The sequence below is a fragment of the Xyrauchen texanus genome, chromosome 22 (assembly GCF_025860055.1).
Source record: "Xyrauchen texanus isolate HMW12.3.18 chromosome 22, RBS_HiC_50CHRs, whole genome shotgun sequence".
In the NCBI taxonomy this organism is placed as follows: domain Eukaryota; kingdom Metazoa; phylum Chordata; class Actinopteri; order Cypriniformes; family Catostomidae; genus Xyrauchen; species Xyrauchen texanus.
In genome coordinates, this window is record NC_068297.1 from 23,899,632 (window position 1) to 23,925,257 (window position 25,626).

Here is a 25,626-nt window from a genome sequence, read left to right on the forward strand (position 1 = left end):
TTACGGTATATATAGGTTATATATAAACAAATATCATGAATTTTTAAGACATTATCAAGATGTTTTCTTAATTTGACTTTAGGAAAGAAAAAATACCTGATATTTTTTAAAACGTAAGTGTTAAGGTTTTTTTGTTGTTTTGACTTTGGTTTAGCGGACACATTTTTTAGAGAGAGAGAGAGAGAGAGAGAGAGAGAGAGAGTAGTGAAGATTTTCTTTATTTTTTCTTGACAAATTCCAGCTTTTTTTTATGTATTCTTCTGACACTTACAACACAACTTTTGACATTAAGTTACAGAAAGAAAAAAATAACTGATCTCAGATTAATAAAGGTGTATTCAAGTAATTGTTTTGTGTGAATGAATAATTTAATAAACCCAGACAAAAAAAATATAAATAAAACAAATTAGCATCACGTCATTGACACATTTATAAAAGTAAAGCCATGTTTCTTTCATCAGCTGCTGCATATCTGCTATGGCATGCATGTATATAGACAATCTTAGCATTTGCTCCCTATATAATAATAAAAAAAAATCAGATGTTGATTATTGTCCAAGATGACATTACAACTTGTTTGATTGAAGCATTAAAAGTTAGACAATCAGCAAGTAGAAGTTTACACTTTACTTGTCAAATGATTTAAATCAAAATAAAATCAGTAACTATAACAGCCTAATATATATATATATATATATATATATATATATATATATATAAACACATTGTAATTTCACTTTCATTCTGCAGTCTCAAGGAATTGACATCTTGATGAAAATAGTCTGCCATTCTCCTTCCATTAATTGCCATCAGACCTGACATAGTTAAGAAATCAAACTAAGCCCTAAAACAAAAACCCAGACCATCCCTTGTTAAAGTGAATTAGTGATAATTCAAAGGTGCTGTTATTGTACAACTCAATAATCATGGTAAATGATTAAGTGCACAAGAAACTAAATCAAGTGTGCATTTCATCATTATTGTGTGGAGATTTGTTCTTTGATATTGTATCTATACAACTATAAAGTGCAAACAAGCCAAGCTGACCAATTTTATAGGTTTAAGTTCCACAGTGGCACGGATACAAGACTATTACTGCCGTCTCATCATAGCGATTCCGTGTTAGATATGAACACTGTATGCTCCATAGTAGATACTTCAGAACCTTAATAGTCCATATGCTGGAAGTTCTGGGGACATCTTGACTGTCAGCAAGCTATTGTCTAAGGAATTATAGTTAAGGAATTACATTTCTGTCTTAAAGGCATACAAGAATATAATTGTTAGTAAAACTTTAGCTTTAAATTTTTAAGTGGATCACAATTCTGTTTATATTATTAATAACATGCTACTATTTAATGCCTTCATTAGGTTTCATAACAAAAACACAAGATTACTCGCATTACACAGATAATAATGTTATCTGATCTATTTTAATCAACCAATAAGATGTCATCCAGTTGAAAACCAACAAAATAAATGGTGAAAGTATGAAAGGATACATTGAGGAGCTCAGCTCTTCCAGCTACAGGAAAAAAAGCAATGCCACTTCATTAGACTGACAGGATTAGTGTTGTCAAAAGTACCGACTTCGGTACCAAGTCGGTACTGAAATTTTTAAAATGTGACGCTTTGAGCGCTGTTGAGCGGAATCGTAAACACCTCTGATTGGCCATTGTGTTCTCGCGCTCATCGGATATGTCTGTGATTGGCTACAATGATCAACGCACGGGAGCGTTTGAGAGTACACGGAAGTGTTTGAAAGTTTTTTAAAAAACGGGAGTGGGAGCTTTTGAAAGCACAAGCAGCAGTCTATCAGCGGACCGGTCCTGCTTTCAAACGCTCCCGTGTGTATCTGTGCAAGCGCTGTGTGAAGAGCGCCATTGATGTATATTTACAACATGTTTTGAAGCGCTGATCATTGTAGCCAATCACAGACATATCCGATGAGCGCGAGAACACAATGGCCAATCAGAAGTGTTTACGATTCCGCTCAACAGCGCTCAAAGCGTCACATTTTTAAAATTTCAGTACCGACTTGGTACCGAAGTCGGTACTTTTGACAACACTAGACAGGATAAATGCAAGAACATTTTTATAAATGGACTTCCATTGTTGCTCTTACATTCAGTAACACTTTATCCATGTTAGTGTCATAAGCTGACTTCCTCTGGTCCTCCGGCATCTCATCCACCTCTCCATACAGGTCAAAGTGCAGGCGGGCCAGTGTTTCCTGCATTTCTCAGACATGTTCCATTTGATCGATGGAACACTCGTTACCTGATTCAGGGAAGAGGGTTTTTTTTTAAACTGTACACAAAGTAATAGTTCTACTGAAATGATTATGAGTGCTTACCAAAGGCTTGTAATTTTCCAGAATGGAAGTCATTAAGGAGGCTGAGCAGACCATTCTCCATCTCCTGTACATCAGACACATCTGTGAGAAAGGAGTGCTGAATGGGGGCTGACTGGATACATTTGCCCGACTGACTTTGATGCCTGGGTTTATCTTTCACTCCCCTACAAAAAAACAAGACAACATAATAAGCCATCCAACTACTATACAAATCCACTTAAAATAGCAACACCTAAATATGAATGTAAAATTAAATTTGTAACAGATGGACAGTTATTTTGGTCAACTTTACAGCATCAATATGAAGATTCACCTGCGATACTATGCCCTCTGATTTGAGTGGGTCCCCATTCCACTGACACCGGTTGATCTACTGTTGGATGTTGTTGTTTTTTGTGCAATAATCTGGTTTGAAGATGGTTTTGGACTTTTATGTTTCTTGTTTTTCTCCATTGTGTCATGCAAATTATCTAAACAATAACATTTAGGTAGGGCAAAGCAGCCCTCCATAAGAGATTGTGTCTAACTAAAATGGTTTCAGTTAACATCCACTTCCTATAAGTGACACTTAATGATGGCAGTGGCACTGTGAAGTACTTGAACTCTAATGTAGTTTCAGTAACGTTGTATAATCCTACAGTAACATTGTCTAATCCTCTGAATGTATCGTAAAGCGTTTTGGTAAACAAACCTAGTGGTCAAGTCATGTACACGGTCAATATTGTATAAGACAACATATATGGACAATTATACCGCACAAAAGAAGACTCCCTTCTTGGTTCCGCAAATTATCTCGTTTAAAACAACATTGTCGGTGAAACTGGGCTGCTCTAAAGTTACAGCTGACCAGCAAGTTTATAAACGCACTTCCTGGATTAACGCGTCTTCTTGGTGACGTCAGGACGCCCTGTGCTGGAATATAAACACAGAAGTAAAATAAAAACACAGAAATTTTACCTTTTTTGGTTTTCAATGTAACCCCTAAATATGAAGGAAGAAACCTGAAAAATTATTACATAAATAAATAAAATATACAAATCCACATATCTACGCCCTTGCAAGTGTGTATAGTTTTAAATACGTCCTTTCCAGGGCGTATTTAAAACACCAGCATGAAATGTACAAGAACTAATAGTTGTGATTAGGTCAAAAATGAATTATTAATTTATGTACTTGGGAAATGTAATGTACCTTATAAGAAATAAATCCTTAATTAAACACATAATTCCTATGAAGGACAAACCCTGCAAAAACAATATATAAATACATAAATAAATAAATAAATCTACATATTCATGCATAAATAAATATATAAATACTTAAATGTGTGAGAAGAATAAATAAGTGCATGCACCAATCAGTGCAAAAAATAATACAATCTAAAACATAAATAGTTGGGAAAATGCAAATTGTTCAAAGGAAATGCAAAATTGAAAGTTCCATATTTCTATATTTCATCCATTTATTTCTGTATGCTGTTCCGTTTTCATTTTTCCTTCACGCAACATGCTAATGAGATGATGTCAGGCAACACATTCAAACAAAAGGCTCATTCCAGATGAGGAAGTTCTGTGCAGAACTGGCAGGTCCAGCCAGGTCTCCTAAACAACCAAATTGACCCGGTTGCTAGGGAGGGGAGAGTCACATGGGGTAACCTCCTTGTGGTTGCTATAATGCGGTCCTGGCTCTCAGTTGTGTGCATGGTGAGTTGTGCGTGGATGCCGTGGAGAATAGCATGAAATCTCCACACGCACTATGTCTCTGCGGTAACCGCTCAACAAGCCACGTGATAAAATGTGCGGATTGATGGTCTCAGACACAGAGGCAACAGAGATTTGTCCTCCACCACCTGGATTGAGGTGAGTCACTATGCCACCACGAGGCTTAGAGCGTATTGGGAATTAGGCATTCCAAATTGGGGAGAAAAGGGGAGGAAATAATAAAATAAAAAAAAAGAAATCTGTCTGTCTTGCTGTGATGAATGACGATGTATGTAATTCATAAATTTAGTTGTGGCATTCTGGCAGCGATGTTGCTTTTTACGAGCTGACCACACAGCTTAATGCTCATTGGCTTAAACAAACGTGACGTTTCGTTCTCTTCTAAAATGTTTGATTTTTTTTATCTCCAATATCATGTTTTTATGTGTATAAATTATCTGTGAATATTGAAAACACCCTGAAAATGCGATCTCTGTATGGGAAACGTGATTGTTTATTATATTTTGTATATTTCCTAGCACATTTGTTTATATAGCCTATTTATGCACAACTATATGGATTTATTTACTTATTTATAGATGTATTTGTGTATTTATTTACAATTACAGGTTTCATTCTGCCCACATTCCATCCAGCTTCTATTAAAGTTATTAATAATCATCCTTTCTATACTCGCTCCAGTTTGACGCATGCGCCCTGAATCACCTTTCATATGCCTTGCACATGCGCATCAGTGCAGTTTGTCTGAAGGAATTTAGGGAGAGTTCGTAAATATTTAGAGGGTTCCCATCGATCCCATCTCGATAGGAGATTTATCCAACTCCTGTCCTGCGATCAAAATCCGTAAGTAGACTAAACCGTTGTTATTCAGTTTGCGTCCAGCATACAAAACGAGAGGATGGTAATGCGTTTCAACTTCCCAATAGCGGAACTGAGTACGTACCTCTCTATCATGCACTGAGACCAACTGAAGCCTTAAATAAACATACACACTATACTATTAAGTATAAATGAAGATCGTGTGACATCTTGAGTAAACCGTAAGTATAAAACATGACCATGGATAGTGTTGTGGAAACCTGGAAACGTGGGAAGATCAGAACTTTCCCTACTTTTAAGTACTAACTTTTTCTTATTTGTTTACCTGGCACATATCTGCTGTCTTTCTGGCCTTGGGTGCAATCAGCTGCTTTAAACATCACTGCTATGGGTTTGTACTGTCTGATAAGATCAGATATTCGTGTTTGGGAAACACCTATGTTGGATTTCCTGGATGTAAGCGTGTTCTGGAAGATTTAACAGATCTCTTGCTTCATTTTTGGAGGAATTATTGTAGTTTAATTTGATTAAACTCCTTTGATTTGACCATAATTTTAGTTCAGATTGTCCCTAGTGAGTGTGTGTCTCATAGTCAGAATACAGTGGAAGAAAGAGATTGAGCAACCGGTTGGTGGGGAATAGCTGGAAATGCATATTCTTAAGGAGCTGTTTTCCCATTGATGGACTGTGTTTTTATTTGTGTATGTGTAAGAGAGAAAGAGACAGAAGCATCTATAAAGATTTTGGTGGTCTTGTTATTCCCCTTTAATAACACTCTTGTTGCAACTTTCAACTATGTTAATCAGAGATGCATGCAACCTTGGAAAAACTACAATCATCACTCAGAAAAAGGAATATTAGTTTGTTCTTGTGAGTTTGCCTCCGCTTTGTTGGTAGGGAATACTTGTGGATGGGTGGAAACAGGAAAGAGCTATAAAAATGAAGGAAAGGCAGATGAGATCTGTTTTCTGTGTACAGACAGGCCTGTATTACAAATAATCTGCCTTACTATAAACTCTTTATTTCTATTTTCCTTCTGTTTTAAATAAATTGCATTATTATTGTAGATGAATTAAGCATTGATTAGACTGTACACAAAGTGGCTTAAGATTTCAATATATTGTTTGATTTATTCTCATATCATTGAACAAGTCTCACAGGAGACATTCTTGTTTTCCATCTGCACTATTTACTATTTGTAAATGTACAGAGTGTGTGCTGTTAAATCGATAGTCATAATATTGTAACCCGCACAAGAAGAGACAGTCACAATGTAAGTCAAACTGCGTTTTATTGCAGGCAGGCAAAAGTACAATCAAGGGGCAAATCCAGTGAAGAGTAGTCAAGGGGAGCGAGAGGTCGAAGCCGGGGAATCGGAGAATATAAAAGGGGCAAATCCAAAGAGAGAGGTCGTGGAAAGCGTAGGGTCAAAGCCGGGGAAATCAGAATCAGCCAGACGGAACTAGTGGGAGCAAAAGACAGGGGAACAAGGGGAGCTGGCAAGCTAAGGGGTAAACGAGAGGAGTACTAAACTAGACGAGACTAGCGGGGGGCAAAGAGACGGGAAACTAAACACAATAACCAACACCCGTGAAACGGATGTGCTGTGGTATTTATAGGGGAAGGTGAAGGTGTAAACAATGAAAGGTGATGAGACGAGTGCAGGTGAAATGAATAAAGGGGTGATTGAGACGAGTGCAGGTGGTCATAATGTTCTGGCCATAGGAGCGTGCATGAGAGCCCGAGGGGGGGAGATAGCGTACGAGCATGTGAGCTCGTAGGAGCAAAAACGAGCGTGCAAGCTCGAGCGAGCAAAACGGGCGTGGTAGCCCGAGGGAGCAAAACGAGCGAGGAAGCTCGAGGGGGCGGAGCGAGGGAGCGGGGTTCGTGACAGTACTCCCCCCTCTATAACGGACGGCTCCTGACGGCCGCGCTCGGTTGCGAGGAGCACGTCCTCTGGGCAGTGGTGCTGGACGATCCCAACAAACAAAAAAACCCTGAACAGACAACCCACAAAACACACAAACAAAATTGAGGGCAGTCCAAGGGGCACAGAGGGAAATGAGACAGTCCATGGGGTCAATGGGCAGTTTCAAGGCAAGGTCAGGGGGAACATAGCAGACAGGCGGGTGGTCGGGAGATCTAGGGGGCAGCCGTAGGGCAGAGACAGGGTCAGGGCGTCTGGAAGGTGACTGGAGGACAGGGACTGTGTCTGGGGGTCTGGAAGGTGACCACCGGACAGGAATAGGGTCCGGAGGCCAGGGAAGAGGCCACAGGACAGGGAGAGGGTCAGGAAGTCCGGGCTGAGCCGTGAAAGGCGGTGCCGTCAGAGGCGGCACTGTAGGCGGCTCTGGAGGTGGGGTTCTGGAAGGCTCTGGAGGTGGAGCCGAAGGAGGCTTTAGGGGCGAAGGCCTGAAAGGCACTGGAGGTGGAGCCAATGACGGTGGCGCCGTGGGAGGCTCTAGAGGCGGAGGCCTGGAAGGCTCTGGAGGTGGAGCCGAAGGAGGCTTTAGGGGCGAAGGCCTGGAAGGCTCTGGAGGTGGAGCCGAAGGAGGCTTTAGGGGGGAAGGCCTGGAAGGCTCAGGAGGTGGAGCCAATGGAGGTGGCGCCGTGGGAGGTCCCCGAGGCGACGACCTGGCAGGCTCTGTAGTCTCGGGGGGTAGAGCCGTAGGAGGCCCGAGAGGCGGAGCCATAGAAAGCTCTGGAGTCTTTGGGAGCAGAGCCGTGAGGGGCTCGGGAGGTGGAGCCGTGGGAGGATCTGGAGGGGGAGCCGTAGGAGGCTCGGGAGGCGGAGCCGTAGGAGGCTCGGGAGGCGGAGCCCTAGGAAGCTCTGGAGTCTCTGGGAGTAGAGCCGTGAGAGGCTCGGGGAAAAAGGTCGTGGAAGACTCGAGAGGCTCTAGAGGTGGGGCCCTGGAAGGCTCGAGAGGCTCGAGGGGGGGAGCCATGAAAGACTCAAGAGACGGAGCCCCGAGAGGCTCGGGAGGAGGAGGAGCCCTGGAAGACTCGAGAGACGAAGCCCTGAGAGGCTTGGAAGGGGTGGAGCCCTGAAAGACTCGAGAGGAGAAGCCCTGAGAGACTCGAGAGGGGAAGCCCTGAGAGGCTTGAGAGGGGAGAAGCCCTGAGAGACTCGAGAGGCGAAGCCGTGAGAGGCTTGAGGGGTGGAGCCATGAAAGACTCGAGGGACGGAGCCCTGAGAGGCTCGAGGGGAGGAGGAGCCCTGAGAGACTCGAGAGGCGAAGCCGTGAGAGGCTTGAGGGGTGGAGCCATGAAAGACTCGAGGGACGGAGCCCTGAGAGGCTCGAGGGGAGGAGGAGCCCTGAAAGACTCGAGAGGGGAAGCCCTGAGAGGCTTGAGGGGGGGAGGAGCCCTGAGAGACTCGAGAGGCGAAGCCGTGAGAGGCTTGAGGGGTGGAGCCCTGAAAGACTCGAGCGGAGAAGCCCTGAGAGGCTCGAGAGGAGGAGCCCTGGGAGGCTTGGGAGGAGGAGCCTTGGGAGGCTCGTGAGGCGGAGCCCTGGGAGGCTCGAGAAGAGGAGCCCTGGGAGGCTAGGGAGGAGGAGCCTTGAAAGACTCGGGAGGAGAAGCCCTGAGAGGCTTGAGAGGCAGAGCTCTGGGAGGCTCGAGAGACTTGAAAGGCAGAACCCTGGGGGGCTTGGGAGGTAGAGCTCTGGGAGGCTCGAGAGGAGGAGCCTTAGGAGGCTCGAGAGGAAGAGCCCTGGGAGGCTTGAGAGGAGGAACCCTGGGAGGCTTGGGAGGAGGAGCCCTGGGAGGCTCGTGAGGCGGAGGCCGCGAGGGCTCTGAGGGGCGAGCAGAGGCTGGCAGAGCCGTGGAAGACTCTGAGGGCGGAGCAGAACCCGGCAGAGCCGTGGAAGACTCTAAGGGCGGAGCAGAACCCGGCAGAGCCGTGGAAGACTGAGGGCGGAGCAGAACCCGGCAGAGCCGTGGAAGACTCTGAGGGCGGAGCAGAACCCGGCAGAGCCGTGGAAGACTCTGAGGGCGGAGCAGAACCCGGCAGAGCCGTGGAAGACTCTGAGGGCGGAGCAGAGGTCGGTAGAGCTGTGGAAGACTCTGAGGGAACCTCTGCGGTCTTGAGCACAAGACGAGACTGGGGAGAAGGGGCCCTCTTCCTTCTCTTACGTCTTCGGCCAACAGGGGACATGGCCATGGGGACGGTCGAGGCTACAGGCGCTGGCTCTGGGGCGGTCGAGGCTACAGGCGCTGGCTCGCCGACCGTGGCAGACATGGCCGCTGGCTCGCCAGCCGTGGCGGGCATGGGCGCTGGCTCATTGGCCGTGGCGGGCATGGGCGCTGGCTCGTTGGCCGTGGCGGGCATGGGCGCTGGCTCTCTGGCCGTGGCAGGCATGGGCGTTGACTCGCTGGCCGTGCCAGGCTTCGAGACTGGGGCCGTGTCAGGCTTCGGGACTAGGGGCGTGTCAGGCCTCGGGACTAGGGCCGTGTCAGGCTTCGGGACTGGGGCCGTGACAGGCTTCGGGACTGGGGCCGTGACAGGCCTCGGGACTGGGGCCATGTCAGGCTTCGGGACTGGGGCCGTGACAGGCTTCGGGACTGGGGCCATGACAGGCTTCGGGACTAGGGCCGTGTAAGGCTTCGGGACTAGGGCCGTGTCAGGCTTCAAGACGGGGGCCGTGGCAGGCTTCAAGACGGGGGCCGTGGCAGGTTTCGAGACGGGGGCCGTGGTTCGTGACAAATATATATATATATATATATATATATATATATATATATGTATATATATGTGCATTAAGAATATAAAGCCTACATTAAGGATCAATACATTTTTTGCATTGTTATGTGACATTATTTTCAGGACCATTTAAAATATTTTACCCCCAAATCCTCATTACCGTAACATGCCAGGCAGTTTTACTTTAACTATTCCAATATTTTCATTATCGTTACACAGTCATCAAATATGATGATCCAAGGGAGTACTACTTTGATGTAATACTGTAGTATAAATACTTCACATGTTATATATGTGATATACACATGTTAAATTATATATATATATATATATATATATATATATATATATATATATATATATATATTTTTTCTTAGATATGTTTTTACATGGTCTTATCACAACCATTTTATGCACATTGCAGTTATGAGAATTCAGGGGTAAAATGTGCGTCACTATGTAAATAATATTAAGGTCTACAATGAAAGGCATTTTCTATATGCAAAATCAATTTTTTTATTTGTTTCTTTTGATTTTGTAGTAAAATAGGATGATAAAAATGTTCTTGACCAGTTTTGTGAGAATTACCCTGAAGCTGTTTACTGCAGTGTTACTACAGTGCATATCCTGGTAGCTATTACAGTTATATGCTAGTGGATAATTAACTTTAGTGCTGTGCTTAATATCTGTTTTTTCATAATTTGTTTTGTTTCATAGAGTCTTTTCTTGGAGCTTTGGTGTTCTTGGCAATTAAATCTTACCCTGAATGACTTTGTATCATAATTATCATAGAAACATAACACCTCTCTTGCACATCTCACACACCCTTCTCTCTCTTAACACTGTTTACACAAGTGTGTTTTACACCACACATACATAAGATACATTTCACCATTAGTCCAAGTGTAAAATGGTCGCACACTGCAAAAAGTGTGGCTTTTGTCTGTGCTGTCTGCAGTTGAACTCAGAAGTTTACTTACAGTGCATCCGCAAAGTATTCACAGCGCTTCACTTTTTCCACATTTTGTTATGTTACAGCCTTATTCCAAAATGGATTAAATTCATTATTTTCTTAAAAATTCTACAAACAGTACCCCATAATGACAACGTGAAAGAAGTTTGTTTTAAATATTTGCACATTTATTAAAAATAAAAAAAATAAAAACATCACATGTACATAAGTATTCACAGCCTTTGAAGCACCTCTTTTTGAGTACAATGCTACAAGCTTGGCACACCTATTTTTGGGCAGTTTCTCCCATTCTTCATTGCAGGACCTCTCAAGCTCCATCAGGTTGGATGGGGAGCATCGGTGCACAGCCATTTTCAGATATCTCCAAAGATGTTCATTCAGGTTCAACTCTGGGCTCTGGCTGGGCCACTCAAGGATATTCACTGAGTTGTCCCGTAGCCACTCCTTTGTTATCTTGGCTGTGTGCTTAGGGTCATGTCCTAATGGAAGAAGAAACTTGCATCAGTCTGAGGTCCAGAGTGCTCTGGAGCAGGTTTTCATCAAGGATGTCTCTGTACATTACTGCATTCATCTTTCCCTCTATCCTGACTAGTCTCCCAGTTCCTGCTGCTGAAAATCATCTCCACAGCATGATGCTGCCACCACCATGCTTCACTGTAGGGATGGTATTGGCCAGGTGATGAGCGGTGCCTGGTTTCCTCCAGACATGACCCTTGCAATTCAGGCCAAAGAGTTCAATCTTTGTTTCATCAGACCAGAGAATTTTGTTTATCATGGTCTGAGAGTCCTTCAGGTGCCTTTTGGCAAACTCCAGATGGGCTGTCATGTGCCTTTTACTGAGGAGTGGCTTCCGTCTCTGTACCCTTCCCCAGATCTGTGCCTCTATACAATACTGTCTCAGAGGTCTACAGACAATTTCTTGGACTTCATGTCTTGGTTTGTGCTCTGACATGCACTGTTAACTGTGGGACCTTATATAGACAGGTGTGTACCTTTCCAAATCATGTCCAATCAACTGAATTTACCACAGGTGGACTCCAATCAAGTTGTAGAAACGTCTCAAGTATGATCAGTGGAAACAGGATGCACCTGAGCTCAATTTTGAGTGTCATGGCAAAGGCTGTGAATACTTATGTACATGTAATTTTTTTTTTAAAATTTTAATACATTTGCAAAGATTTCAAACAAACTTCTTTCACGTTGTCATTATGGGGTATTGTTTGTAGCGCTGTGAATACTTTCTGGATGCACTGTACACCTAAGCCAAGTCTAGTAAGCCCTTTCATGGAGAGACAGGGGACCATTCATCCCGTTAGATCTTCAATGGTGATCTTGTTCATGTAAGATCATTGTTAGACATTTTTTTGCCAACAGTAATTTGCGATCTGAGTTGGTGCGATTCATGAAAATGTTAAATCTAGCAATTCCAGCTGTGTGGCAAATGGGTCTTACACGATAACAATTACGGTGATTCCTGAAATATGCTATTCATGCCTTATTCTTTATGTTGGCTACAACTCCCAAACACACTTAGAACTGTGAATTACTTTATTGCTATTTTGTAGAAATCACATTCACATTGGCCTAATTATTAACACGACAAAACAAAACTGTTATTAATATTTTTATCAATTGTACACAGAAATCGAGCAACACGACAAACTCTCCCATTGACTACTGTCACTCACTGCAGGTTTACACTGTTTGAGACCTGCATTTCGACGCAATCTCAGTGTCACTCCGAAACAAAGTTCCGCACTCTAGCGAATGCTCTCATTAAAAACAAAGCTGTCTAATCAGCATAATCAATTATTTACACCTCATCTTTGCCTTGATTAGAACGGTAGCATTTTAGTTTTGTTGTGTTGCTCATTTGCAGTGTATTTAACATCTACGTTCAAGCGGTGCAATGTGCAATTAATCCAAAATATTTACAAAGTGCTTTTCACAGCTTCTTTTCAAGTGTCAGGTGATGTTTCTTCAGTATTAAATTTTGTGTGCCACGCAAACAGCTAGAACTAATATTCCATCGGATTGAGGTCAGGGCTTTATGATAGCCACTCCAATACCGTGACTTTGTCCTTGAGCCATTATGCCACAAATTTAGAAGTATGCTTGGGGTCATTGTCCATTTGGAAGACCCATTTGCGACCGAGCTTTAACTTCCTGGCTGATGTCATGTGGTTTTGCTTCAATATATCCACATCATTTTGACTTCACATGATGGCATCTATTTTGTGAAGTGCACCAGTCGCTCCTGCAGCAAAGCACACCCACAACATGATGCTGCCACCCCCATGCTTCACAGTTGGGATGGTGTTCTTCGGCTTGCAAGCCTCACCCTTTTTACTCCAAACACAATGATGTCATTATGACCAAACAGTAAAATTTTTGTTTCATCAGACCAGAGGACATTTTTCCAAGATCTTTGTCCCCATGTGCACTTGCAAACTGTAGTCTGGCTTTTTTAGGGTGGTTTTGGAGCAGTGGCTTCTTCCTTGCTGCACAGCTGTTACATCGATATAGGATTTGTTTACCTGTTTCCTCCAGCATCTTCACAAGGTCCTTTGCTGTTGTTTTGGGATTGATTTGTACTTTTCACACCAAACTACGTTCATCTCTAGGAGACCAAATTTGTGGTCCCATGGTGTTTATACTTGCGTACTATTGTTTGTACAGATGAACGTGGTACCTTTTGACATTTGGAAATTACTCCCAAGGATGAACCAGACTTATGGAGGTCCACAGTTTTTTTTTTTCTGAAGTCTTGGTTGATTTTTTTTATTTTCCCATGAAGCAAAGTTTGGGAAGCACATGAAGCACTGAGTTTTAAATCAATAACTGCTTAAAGGCACAGTTAACTTCTGACTGGAATTTAACTTATCTTCTGACTGGAATTGTGATATAGTCAATGAAATGTGAGACAATCTGTCTGTAAACAATTATTGGAAAAATGACTTGTGTCATGCACAAAGCAGATGTAAACGACTTTCCAAAACTATAGTTTGCTAATATTAAATCTGTGGAGTGGTTAAAAAAGGAGTTTTAATGACTTCAACCTAAATGTATGTAAACGTCTGACTTCAAATGTATTTCAGCCTCATTATTCTTGGTTTAACCTTTTTAATAGCAGATTTGATCATGTTTAATCATGCTTCATTATAATTTGTTTCTTCTGCATAACACATTTTAACTAAAATGGATAGTTCACTAAAAAATAAATTCTGTCATCTTCTCATGGTGTTTTAATTTTTTTCTCAGTTTTTTCTCAGTTTTTAAATTTAACAATTTAATTTTGTTCAGTAAGGCTTTTCCGGAGTAAAAAACAGTAGAAGTCCGGGTTCAATACAAGTTAAGCTCAGTCTACATACTTTTTTGTCATAATGTTGATTACCACAAAAAAAATCACTTGATCAACTTGTTCCTCCTTTTTCTTTTTTCTTAAAAAACAAAAAGAGGCGAAAAACAAGGTTACAGTGGGGCACTTTAAATGGAAGTAAATGGTGCCTATTTTTGGAAAATTGAAAGGCAGAAATGTGAAGCTTATAATTTTATAAATGTACTGCCATTAATTCTTCTGTTAAAACTTGGGTATTATTTTAACTGTAAAGTTGTTTAAATAAAAATGTTATAGTAATTTTAGGGTTTTTTAGAGTTTAAACATTTTGTTTACATCTTGAAGTTGAAACAGTGAGTATTTTAATGTTAATGTATTGGCCCCATTCACTTCTATCGTAAGTGCCTCACTATAACCCAAATTGTTTTTTTGTTTTTCCTCTCTCGAATATTGAGAGAATATCCCTCTCAGGGTGTCCTCTCAATCAACAGCTTTTGTGGCATAATATTGATCACCACAAAATGTAATTTGATTGCCCCTCCTTTTCTTTAACAAAAGCAAAACTCTAGGTTACAGTGAGACACTTACAACGGAAGTGAATGGGGCAAATTTCTGAAAGTTAAAATACTCACTTTTTCAAAAGTATAGCCACAAGACATAAACAGTATTGCAATTTTAGTTTGAAAAAATTACTTACTAACCTTTTCTGTGCAAAGTTATAGTCAATTTTACAACTTCGTTGCCATGATGATGTAATATCAACACATACTAAAACTTTAAAATGACTGTAAAAATGTCAATTTAAACAACTTTGCAGCTCAAATAGTACATGGTTTTGACAGAAGAATTAATGTAAATTATTTTATAAGCTTCACATTTCTGCCTTTAAAACCTCCAGATATTGGCCCCATTTACTTCCATTGTAATTGCCTTACTGTAATGTGATAATCAACATTGTGCCACAAATACTGTCGACTGATCTTAACTTGTTTTGAACCCATAATATTCCTTTGAAGAAATGGAGGGAAAATTCTAAATTAAATTTTGTAAATCAACAGTATGCCACAGATGCTGTCGATTGAGATTAACTTGTATTAAACCTGGAATGTTTTTTAAGACTTGGAATATCGTGCACAACCATAGACTATGCTTTTAGTACTTTTCTTTGTACTTTTTGGAGCTTGACAGGATCTGGCCACCATTTACTCTAATTGAATGGAAAAGAGTAGTAAACATTTAGCTTAATAAGTTATTTTATGTGCCATGTAAAAAAATCATATTGGTTTTAGAGCAACATGAGGGTATGTAGACAGGAGTTTAACATTTTTGTGTGAATTATCCCTTTGAATTCCATGTGGTAGATTTCCATGGGAAAGCTGTTTTTCTGGGCATCTTTGTGTTTGTGCTCTAAACTTTGACCTCTTGTCTCTGACCTTCAGATCCCAGAGCGTAGAGCTTAAAGCAACAGGAGGGGCAGCAAACTTGGACACCAGCAAGATGGCAGACATGTCTGTGGAAGAGATCACATTGAGAGCCAACCAAGTGACAGATGAGGTATGCTTGTCATCTGTTACCATAGAGATGTAGCAAAGGATGATCGTAACAAATCTTTATTTTTTATTTGATGTGATGTTTACTAGTTCCTGTTAAACTGCCAACCCATTGTTTATGACAGCAAAGTCACTGTTCTCTCTTTCTCTGTCTTCCTCTCTCTCTCACTCACTCACAGGCATTTTCTTTGTTTTATTGTGGATATTTGCGAATATGTGATTCCCTGTTCTACTGACATCTTCCAATATTTTCAATCTCCTCCCCTAACTTTGTTTCTCTCTCTCTCTCTCTCTCTCTCTCTCTCTCTCTCTCTCTCTCTCTCTCTCTCTCTCTCTCTCTCTCTCCCCTCTTTGTCCTCCTTGCTGCCTCTCAAGGGACTGTGTGCTATAAAGACTATTAGCATGAAGGGCTCACTGTGCTCATGCACTTCAGCATGGGTGACTGGGGGTAAACTAGAGCTCCATTAAACACCCTCTTCCTCCACCTTTCCATTGAAGCATTACATGATCTATTGATAGTATTACCATTTGAGGACCCTCTGAATGTTGTTTCCCAGATCAGAAATGGAGATGCTAGTGCTTGAAATAATATATTTCAAATTTTACCGTAATCACATGTTTCGTCTCCCCATTGTGTTCTACAACATTTTGTGTTGATTTAAATGGCTTAATAGCATTATCTAGACATTTTGTGCATTGTGCTTTACAGTTCTGCCTAGCTGGCAACTTTATCAAAGGTTTTTATTTTCTTTCAAGGAAAATCATAAAGGGCTCTGTAATGACTGTTAAAACCTATGCTTTTAGGCCTTTCACTTTTATGTCAGCAGCTCAACAGGTTACTGTATTCATTAGAGGTCGACTGATAGTGGATTTTGCCTATACCGAAAACGAACTGATTAATCGGCCAGTATTTTTTTAAATGAATTTATTGAATCATAAAAAAACTCTGTCTTTCCTTACTGAGACGGGCACAGACATTAAGGCTGCAAGAGTCAAACATTAGTAAAATAGCAGAGGTGTGTTTGCTGTGCAACCAAAATCTCAATAATAACCAGAACATTTGGGACTTTTAAGTTCAAAATACACTGGGACTCTTATTTTAATATGCATGCACTCGTAAGGGGCAGACACACTAGGCTTTGAGCATGCAATTCTTTGACATCATATCCAGGCACAATGAAACTGGATATGATGTCATGTGGGAGGTCTTCTTGTCTAAGTAAATAATACACTTAATAACTATTATATTAAATATGTTCAAATGTATTGTCAACTCGCTTTCCTGCAATAATAAAACAGGCAGCTTTAAAATATGCATTTTTTTGTATTTAGCCAAGAGGTCAGGGTGTGATGTTTCGATCTTCTGTCGGTCACGTGTCCTCTCGTCGTACAAATTCACAGTTCAGAGTTCACCAAGCTTGAACTTTGGTTCACAGCATAGCATCAAATTTCATTGCATATGCTTCCGGTTCTGGTCTCCCGCATTGGGATGCATTTAAATTGGAGTGAATGGAGCGCAAAATGTAGTGGTTACTAAAATAGAATCACTATAAAGTAAACATTGCCATATGGGCTTATAAATACTGTATGAGCAGTAATTAATCAACAATAGATCATTGAGATCTTCAGCAATCGCTGGTCAATTTCATGTGTCTTTTGTTTTATAACATTTAGCATTAATAATCTTGAATTAGTCCATAAACAGTGATGGTGACAGAGTCTTGGTTCCATTACAATGCTATATGTAAATATTCATCGAATTAAGCTTTTTGTAGCCTTTGACCTGTTTCATGTGATGTCACTGTATGACCATGCTGCCATGTTTGTGACCAATATTCCATATACCTTTATTGGGCTGCACTGTGTGATGTGGAAAAAAAACCTTCAGGAGTTAAAAGAACCACTTACAGTGATGTACCGGTGGGCATGTGTACTCGCCGGAAACACATCAGGCTCACCTGCATCCGTGGATGAATCACAATATTTGTGCTGTCAGACTTGTATGAACTATTCCTGGGAATTGGCATGGATCAAAAGCTCTTTTTGATGTTTTTCTTGATATTGTTGTTCGGGTGTTTTTCCATTCACCACCATTGTTTCCTCCCATAATGGTCACAAATATGGCGGCTGCGGGGAAAAATGAGGTCACTGAAACAGGTTGATATTCTCCATATGAAGGGTTGTGGCCACAGAGGAACACGGAGGAATAAAAAAATTAAAATGGCGACTAAAGTTCCTAAAAGCAACTATAGGCACCGATTAATCGGTTTAACTGATATATTGGTCACACTCTAGGATTCACTCTGCACTTGAGAGCAGCATAGTGCTGTGTAAACATGCAACCAATCAACTAATCGTGGGTTCAAGCTTGATGAACTCTGCCTTGTAAATTTGTATTCTCATAGTATGTTATGTTTACATTTGGCATTTTTAGAAACTGTCATCTTTTGCACTACTGTGTACTGGTCGGCGCTGCACTGTCCCTTACTGTGTCTATTGTCCTGTTCATTGTTAGTAATTTATTGTACTGTCCCATACGTTTTGCACACGTTTGCACATGCATTTTATATAGGTATGTTATGTAGTCTGTGTAGTCTCATGTGGTCTGTGTTTGACCTATATTGTTTTTATGTAGCACCATGGTCCTGGAGGAACATTGTCTCATTTCTCTGTGTACTGTACTAACTGTATATGGTTGATACGACAATAAAAACCACTTGACTTGACTTGACAAGAAAATGTGATCAATAGAAGATCGAAACGTCACACACTGACCTCTTAACACAATACAAAGAATGCATATTTCAAAGCTGAATTTTTTTATTGTCACAGGAAAATTAGTAGATGGCATATTTGAAAATGTTCATTGTTATATTATATATTAATTTTGAAATATAATTTATTAAAATCAGAATCCCTCAAGAGTGACAACATATCCTCTCCGACGTGGAGCCTAAAATAATTTTGTATGCTCAAAGCCTAGTGTAACCATGGTTTAATATGCAATTAAATCTCTGTAAATCTATTTATCAACACAGCTGTTTGGGACTTAGAATTTTATGAAAAAAATAAAACATAATGGAGCAAATTTCCAGAAAAAGGATATCTGTGATTTGCCTGTTACTGTAAGTTTCACATGCAGTCACAGGCACTTTCTATTTAGTAAAACTGACTGAATCCTGATGAATTAAGCAGGTTATAGCCTATACCACTGATTATGTGTGTGATGTGAAAAAGGCCTTAACCTGTACAGACATTATAAGTCAAAGACACGGAAGTATTCGGCATGTTATACCCATCTAGATATTTTATGTTTGCCTGCAGAACCTAAATTGATGCTTAATAGACAAGACAAGGTGCTACATTACGTTATCGTAGTGATTGACCAACTTTGAATGTATTTGTTTTTTTCCAGTCACTTGAAAGTACAAGGCGGATGCTACAGTTGGCTGAAGAGGTAAGACGTCCCATGAAGCCTGGATGATTAAAATGCAATTATGCAATATATCCTGTTATTTCAGATGTAAAAACTATTCATGCTCATAAATTCCCATTTGCCTAAACCTTTGTTGAGTTTAAGTTGAATAATGTGTGTATATTTTCAGAGCCAGGAGACGGGTGTTAAAACAATGACCATGTTGGATGAGCAAGGAGGTTAGTAATTTTACTATTTGGCGCCACCTGATTCCTGGTGTCTACTTCAATATAGCAACAATCAGAAGCCTTTCTTTGCACTAAATTACATCATTTAGTAGAACAGAGTAAGTGATAATGTTTTAGTGAATTCTGTCTTTCTCAGAGCAACTAATGCGTGTTAATCAAGGAATGGACCAGATCAATCAGGACATGAGACAGGCCGAGAAGAACCTGACTGATCTGTCCAAATGCTGTGGTCTGTGTGTGTGCCCATGTGACAGGTTGGCTATTAGAACTTTACTTCCTTGCTTGATAATGTTAATATGGATTACACAGAAATTTTCAATGGGAAGAGAATTCACAGATTTTCAGATTTTATTTCTGCTTACTTATTGAAATGAAAGGAATAGTTAGATAAAGGTTCAGAGCTGAGATACTCTTCTAAAAATCGTTGTTTTTGCAATGAGTTCTGAGCATGAGAAAATAATGAGAATTTTCATTTTTGAGTGAACTATTCCTTTACATTGATTGTATGTTATAAGGCCTTTATATGGTAAGTGTTAATTATATAGCTTTCTTTGGTAATTGTGTTTTATGAAAGAAAAAAATAATTAATTAATGTCGGAGAAATTCAGTTGCAATGTCTTTTTCAGAGTGACTTCCATTGAGCATGACGGACGGTATAAGCGGACTTGGGCCACAGGCAGTGACAACTCCAGCACAAAGGGAAAAGAGGGGGGTGTAGTGTCTAGCCAACCCACAGCCATCCACAATGGACAGGCTGTTTCTGGTGGCCCCTATATCAAGAAGTAAGGGCAAAATAGCACAAAATCCAGAGTGATTTTGAGAGACTGCTGCTCTCTCAGTGGTCCAGTGTGACTGAGATTTGGGGTGTTAAGAAAAGGTTTGATGGAGTTTAAAATCAACTTCCCATTAAAGTTCAGTGAGATTTAGATCTGGTTACTGGGCCCTGGACAGTAACCAGATCTACTGTGATCCCCCCAGTGAGCCTGGTTTCCCCCACGGTTATTTGTCTCCATTTAACCAACATCTTATTGAGTTTTGTGTTCCTTGCTACAGTCGCCTTCAGCTTGCTCACAGTAGTTCTAAATACAATTGTTATTTGCTTATTTATTTAATTGTTTATTTTAAGACACAATTTACAATCACATTATTTTCATACTGCGCAATGATGACAGATATTACAGCTTCAATTTCTGTTAAAGCATGATTTTCTGTAGAGCTGCTGTGAAACGATGTGTGTTGTTGTGAAAAGCACTATACAAATAAAAAGACTTGACTTGTCTATTGTAGGACCATGATGCATATCAATTATTGAACCTAATGAATTCAACTAAATAAATGCCCTAATGTTTAAAAGTTGGCAACAAACGAACCCTGCGTCCGGATTATGGGATTGTAAAGGGTTCAGTCCATCCGCACTTCAGTATCTCGTAGGCCATCTAGTAGGTCACCTGGGTATTTCTAGCTTACTGTTTTATGAATATTGAGGATTTGGATGTACTACTTCATGAGTAGGGTTATTGGCACACTATTTATAGGGAAGTATGAAAATTGAGATGAAGCAAATGTTGGCTTTCTACAGCTATAGGGAATCAGTCTAGCTTTCTCCAATCTTGGGAACATTGTGGACAATGACTCATAACGTTTTGCCTTTTGATTAATCTCTGCGATGTGAAGTCTTTAGAGCTGATTCATAGTTGTGGCAATTCTTAAGAGACTCATATTTGCATATGCATTTACAATTGTCATTATATTATTCAAAGTTAATCTATTTAATCTCCAAAATGGCAATGTGTATTCTTGGTACACAGTAACAGAATTATGTATTGTATCCTCTATTGACTTTCTTTTTTTTGCTTTTCCAAAGAGTAACTAATGATGCACGAGAAGATGAGATGGAGGAGAATCTGGATCAGGTGGGCAGCATCATCGGGAATCTAAAGAATTTGGCAATGGACATGGGCAATGAGATAGATAAACAGAACAAGACCATTGACCACATCAATGATAAGGTAAAGCTCTGCTACTAAGAGATTTAGATTATGAAGCTATAGAAATTTCTTTCTTTTTTTTTTTTTTTATGTAGTTTTATGAAGAATTCAATTGTTTAGAATACTTTTTTTTTTCCTTCTGCCTTTAATTTATGTCACTGTTTTGCGCAGGCTGATATGAATAAAGCTCGCATTGACGAAGCCAACCGACGAGCCAACAAACTTCTGTAGGGAATGAACTGCAGCTAACATCACTCAGGAGCCTGATTATGATTTTCTTTTTACACACACTTTCTTCTTCACAGCAAAGAATTGCGGCAAGGGATTTTTTCAAGTGCCATCTGTGCCTTTTTATTGCAGTCTAGATGTTCTTTTGTAAATAGAGGTGTACACACCAAAACCTCCTGTACAATCAAGTCTTCACCCCTGACTTTTGAGACAAATATGCTGGATGCACATAGTGCAGTTGTTTTTGAAGCTCTGCTCACTACTGTCCCCTCAAGTCTGTTAGGGGTGGAATCTAATCTCTGGGAGATAGTGATAGTTTTGTCCTTTTATCTCGCTGCACTTGAGTCAACATGGCTTATAATTTCAGTCATTTGAATTAGGGGCACAAGACTAGACAGAATCTTTAATGTCCTTATATGCTGCCCTTTTAGCCTTGAATCTATGTTTGGGCTAATCCTATAATGTTTGGTTTTTATGTAATTGTTTTCTGTTCAGCTGATTATATTCATAATGTGACTGATTATACTCATATTTAATTCTCTTAAAACATTAATGGACCTTGTGAACACAATTAGTCATTTTCAATATTTTGGGGAAAATGTATGGTAGTGTCCTTTTAATGACAAAATTGACCATGCTATATACAGCTCTGGAAAAAATTAAGAGACCACTGGAAAATTATCAGTTTCTCTGGATTTACTATTTAGAGGTAAGTGTTTGAATATAATGAAAATATTTATTTGATTCTGTAAAGTACTGACAACATTTCTCCCAAATATATATATTGTCATGTAGAGCATTTATTTGCAGAACTGGTCAAAATAACAAAAAAGATGCAGTGTTTTCAGACCTTGAATAATGCAAAGAAAACGAGTTCATATTCATTTTTAAACAACGCAATACTAATGTTTTAACTTAGGAAGAGTTCAGAAATCAATATTTGGTGGAATAACCCTGATCTTTGGTGGAATAACCCTGATTTTCAATCAACACGTTCATGCAACTTGGCATTTGGGAGAAATGTTGTCAGTACTTTATAGCATAAAACAAATATGTAAATATTACTCAAACACATACCTATAAATAGTAAATCCAGAGAAACTGATAATTATGCAGTGGTCTCTTAATATTTTCCAGAGCTGTATGTATAGGACATTTCAATATAGCAATTTTATTTCTAATAAAGCAAATATAATACTTTATTCTTTCCTGTTTATTTCTTTGTGTGCACGTGTAGAGTAGACCTGGTCTAACCAGTAGAGGGTGCTGCAACAATACTTTATGCTGTTATAAACTTTATAGATATTCATGTTTAAGTTATTTAATACTTAAAAAAAAAAAAAAGAGTTTGAGTAATAGTTACATTTCTAAAAATTAATTCACTCAATTTGAATAATTTATTGAGATGTAAAAGTATTTGAGCAATTTTGTGTCTATCTGAATCTTTATTATTTTATTTGTATTATTGCCAGATGTTTTATATTTTGCCATCAAATGTTACTGGTATATAAACATTTTGCTTTGTAATATTTGGGCACATCAAAATTATAATATCTTGCTGCTAACATCCTTTTAGGTGAATGCTTTCACCTCTTGTTCCCTTTCCAGTCAGTCATTTGTTCCCTTTCCAGTCAGTCATTTATCAGAACTTCTGCTAAGTGAGTTGGTTAAATTTCGTTTGACATTTCCCCAGATTACATCCTTTGGGCCCACCACCCATTGGAGAAACCGCAGGAGTCGGGTGCGCTGCCATATGGGTGGCAGTGAAGGCTGTGGGCCTCGACGGACCAGACCCGGGCAGCAAAGGCTAGCTCTGGGGACGTGGAATGTCACCTCACTGGGGGGGAAGGAGCCGGAACTGGTGAGGGAGGTGGAGCGTTACAGTTGGATCTGGTGGGGCTTACATCGACACACAGTTTTGGCTCTGGATCCGTACTCCTGGATAGGGGATGTACTCTATTCTTCTCTGGAGTTTCCCAGGGTGTGAGGCGACAGGCAGATGTAGGGATACTCACGAGCCCCCGGCTGAGCGCCACTACGTTGGAGTTTACCCCAGTGGACGAGAGGGTCGCCTCCCTACGCCTACGGGTTGTGGGGGGGAAACCTCTGACTGTTGTATGTGCATATGCACCGAACAGCAGTTCAGAGTATTCGGCCTTCTTGGAGACCCTGAATGGAGTCCTGAATAGGGCCCCAGTAGGGGACTCCATAGTGATGCTGGGTGACTTCAACGCACACGTGGGAAATGACAGGGACACCTGGAAAGGCGTGATTGGGCCTCCCCGATCTAAACTCAAGTGGATGTTTGTTATTAGACTACTGTGCTAGTCATGGATTATCTATAACAAACACCATGTTCGAACATAAGGATGCTCATAAGTGTACGTGGTACCAGAGCACCCTAGGCCAAAGGTCGATGATCGATTTTGTAATCGTGTCATCGGATCTGAGTCCATATGTTTGGTGAAGAGAGGGGCAGAGCTGTCAACCGATCACCATCTGGTGGTGAGTTGGGTCAGGGGGTGGGGAAAGACTCTGGACAGACCTGGGAAGCCCAAGCGAGTAGTGTGGGTGAACTGGGAACGTTTGGAGGAGGTCCCTGTCCTCGAGATCTTCAACTCACACCTCCGGCGGAGCTTTTCAGGCATCCCCGCGGAGGTTGGGGACATTGAACCGGAGTGGGCAATGTTCAAAGCTTCCATTGCCGAAGCTGCGGTGGAGAGCTGCGGCCTCAAGGTTTTAGGTGCCGCAAGGGGTGGTAACCCTCGAACACCATGTTGGACAGTGGTGGTCAGGGAAGCCGTCCGACTGAAGAAAGAGGCCTTCCAGGATTTGTTGTCCCGGAGGTCTCCGGAGGCAGTTGCAAGGTACCAACAGGCCCGAAGGGCTGTGGCCTCGGCCGTGAGGGAGGCAAAGCAGTGGGTGTGGGAAAAGTTCGGAGAAGCCATGGAGAAGGACTTTCGGTCCGCCCCAAAGTGCTTCTGGAAAACCATCCGCCACCTTAGGAGGGGGAAACGGGGAACCATCCAAGCTGTATACAGCAAAGATGGGACGTTGTTGACCTCAACCGAGGAGGTTATTGGGCGGTGGAAGGAACACTTTGAAGAACTCCTAAATCCCAACACGCCCTCTATGCTAGAGGTAGAGCCGGAGGCTGATGGGGGATCAGATTCTATTTCCCAGGGGGAGGTCACTGAGGTAGTCAAACAACTCTGCAGGGGCAAAGCCCCGGGAATTGATGAGATCCAGAAATGCTGAAAGCTTTGGATGTGGAGGGGGTGTCATGGATGACACGCCTCTTCAACATTGCGTGGAAATCTGGGACAGTGCCTAAGGAGTGGCAGAACGGGGTGGTGGTTCCCCTCTTCAAAAGGGGGATCAGAGAGTGTGTGCCAACTACAGGGGTATCACACTTCTCAGCCTCCCTGGTAAAGTTTACTCCAAGGTGCTGGAGAGGAGGGTTCGGCCGATTGTCGAACCTCGGATTGAAGAGGAACAATGCGGTTTTCGTCCTGGCCGTGGAACGACGGACCAGATCTTTACTCTCGCAAGGATCCTGGAGGGGGCCTGGGAGTATGCCCATCCGCTCTACATGTGTTTTGTGGATCTGGAGAAGGCGTATGACCGGGTCCCCCGGGAGAGACTGTGGGAGGTGCTGCGGGAGTACGGGGTGGGGGGGTCCCTTCTTAGCGCGATCCAATCCCTGTACGTCCAAAGTGAGAGCTGTGTCCGGGTCCTCGGCACAAAGTCGAGTTCATTCCATGTGGGGGTTGGTCTCCGCCAAGGCTGCGCTTTGTCACCAATCCTGTTCGTTGCATTCATGGACAGGATATCGAGGTGTAGTCGGGGTGGGGAAGGTGTGCGGTTATGTGGGCTGGGGATCTCATCGCTGCTTTTTGCAGATGATGTTGTCTTCATGTCATCATCGGTCCGTGACCTTCAGCTCTCACTGGATCGCTTGGTAGTCGAGTGTGAAGCAGCTGGGATGAGGATTAGCACCTCTAAATCTGAGGCCATGGTTCTCAGCAGGAAACCGATGGAGTGCGACAACTGAATTTATCACTGGTAAGGTTTCCATTCAGAATGATTACGCAGAGACAGATTCTTATGCACATCTGCAAGAACAATTGGTTTATGTCCTTGTACCTGAAAGACGTGTAATTTCATGTTTACGTTTCCCTCGACAAAGGCTGTTTGGGGATCTCATATCAGTTCAATGTCCTCTTGTTCTTGTTGTCCTTGGCTCCATGCAAATTCACAAAATGTGCAGATACATTACTTGCTCCCAT

General features: G+C 41.4%; 1 protein-coding gene and 1 pseudogene across 1 annotated transcript; one reads left to right on the plus strand and one right to left on the minus strand.

The window, feature by feature from the left end:
* Positions 1-215: 215 nt before the first annotated feature.
* On the minus strand, positions 216-3,231 carry LOC127662606 (coiled-coil domain-containing protein 28A-like; annotated as a pseudogene).
* Positions 3,232-4,798: 1,567 nt separating this feature from the next.
* LOC127662523 (synaptosomal-associated protein 23-like) lies at positions 4,799-22,537 on the plus strand. Its single transcript, XM_052153743.1, has 8 exons — positions 4,799-4,920; positions 15,348-15,462; positions 18,874-18,915; positions 19,064-19,112; positions 19,258-19,375; positions 19,748-19,903; positions 20,986-21,130; positions 21,281-22,537. The coding sequence occupies exons 2-8, from the start codon at positions 15,406-15,408 to the stop codon at positions 21,338-21,340; spliced, it is 627 nt and encodes a 208-aa protein (XP_052009703.1). The 5' UTR covers positions 4,799-4,920; positions 15,348-15,405; the 3' UTR covers positions 21,341-22,537.
* Positions 22,538-25,626: the final 3,089 nt, after the last annotated feature.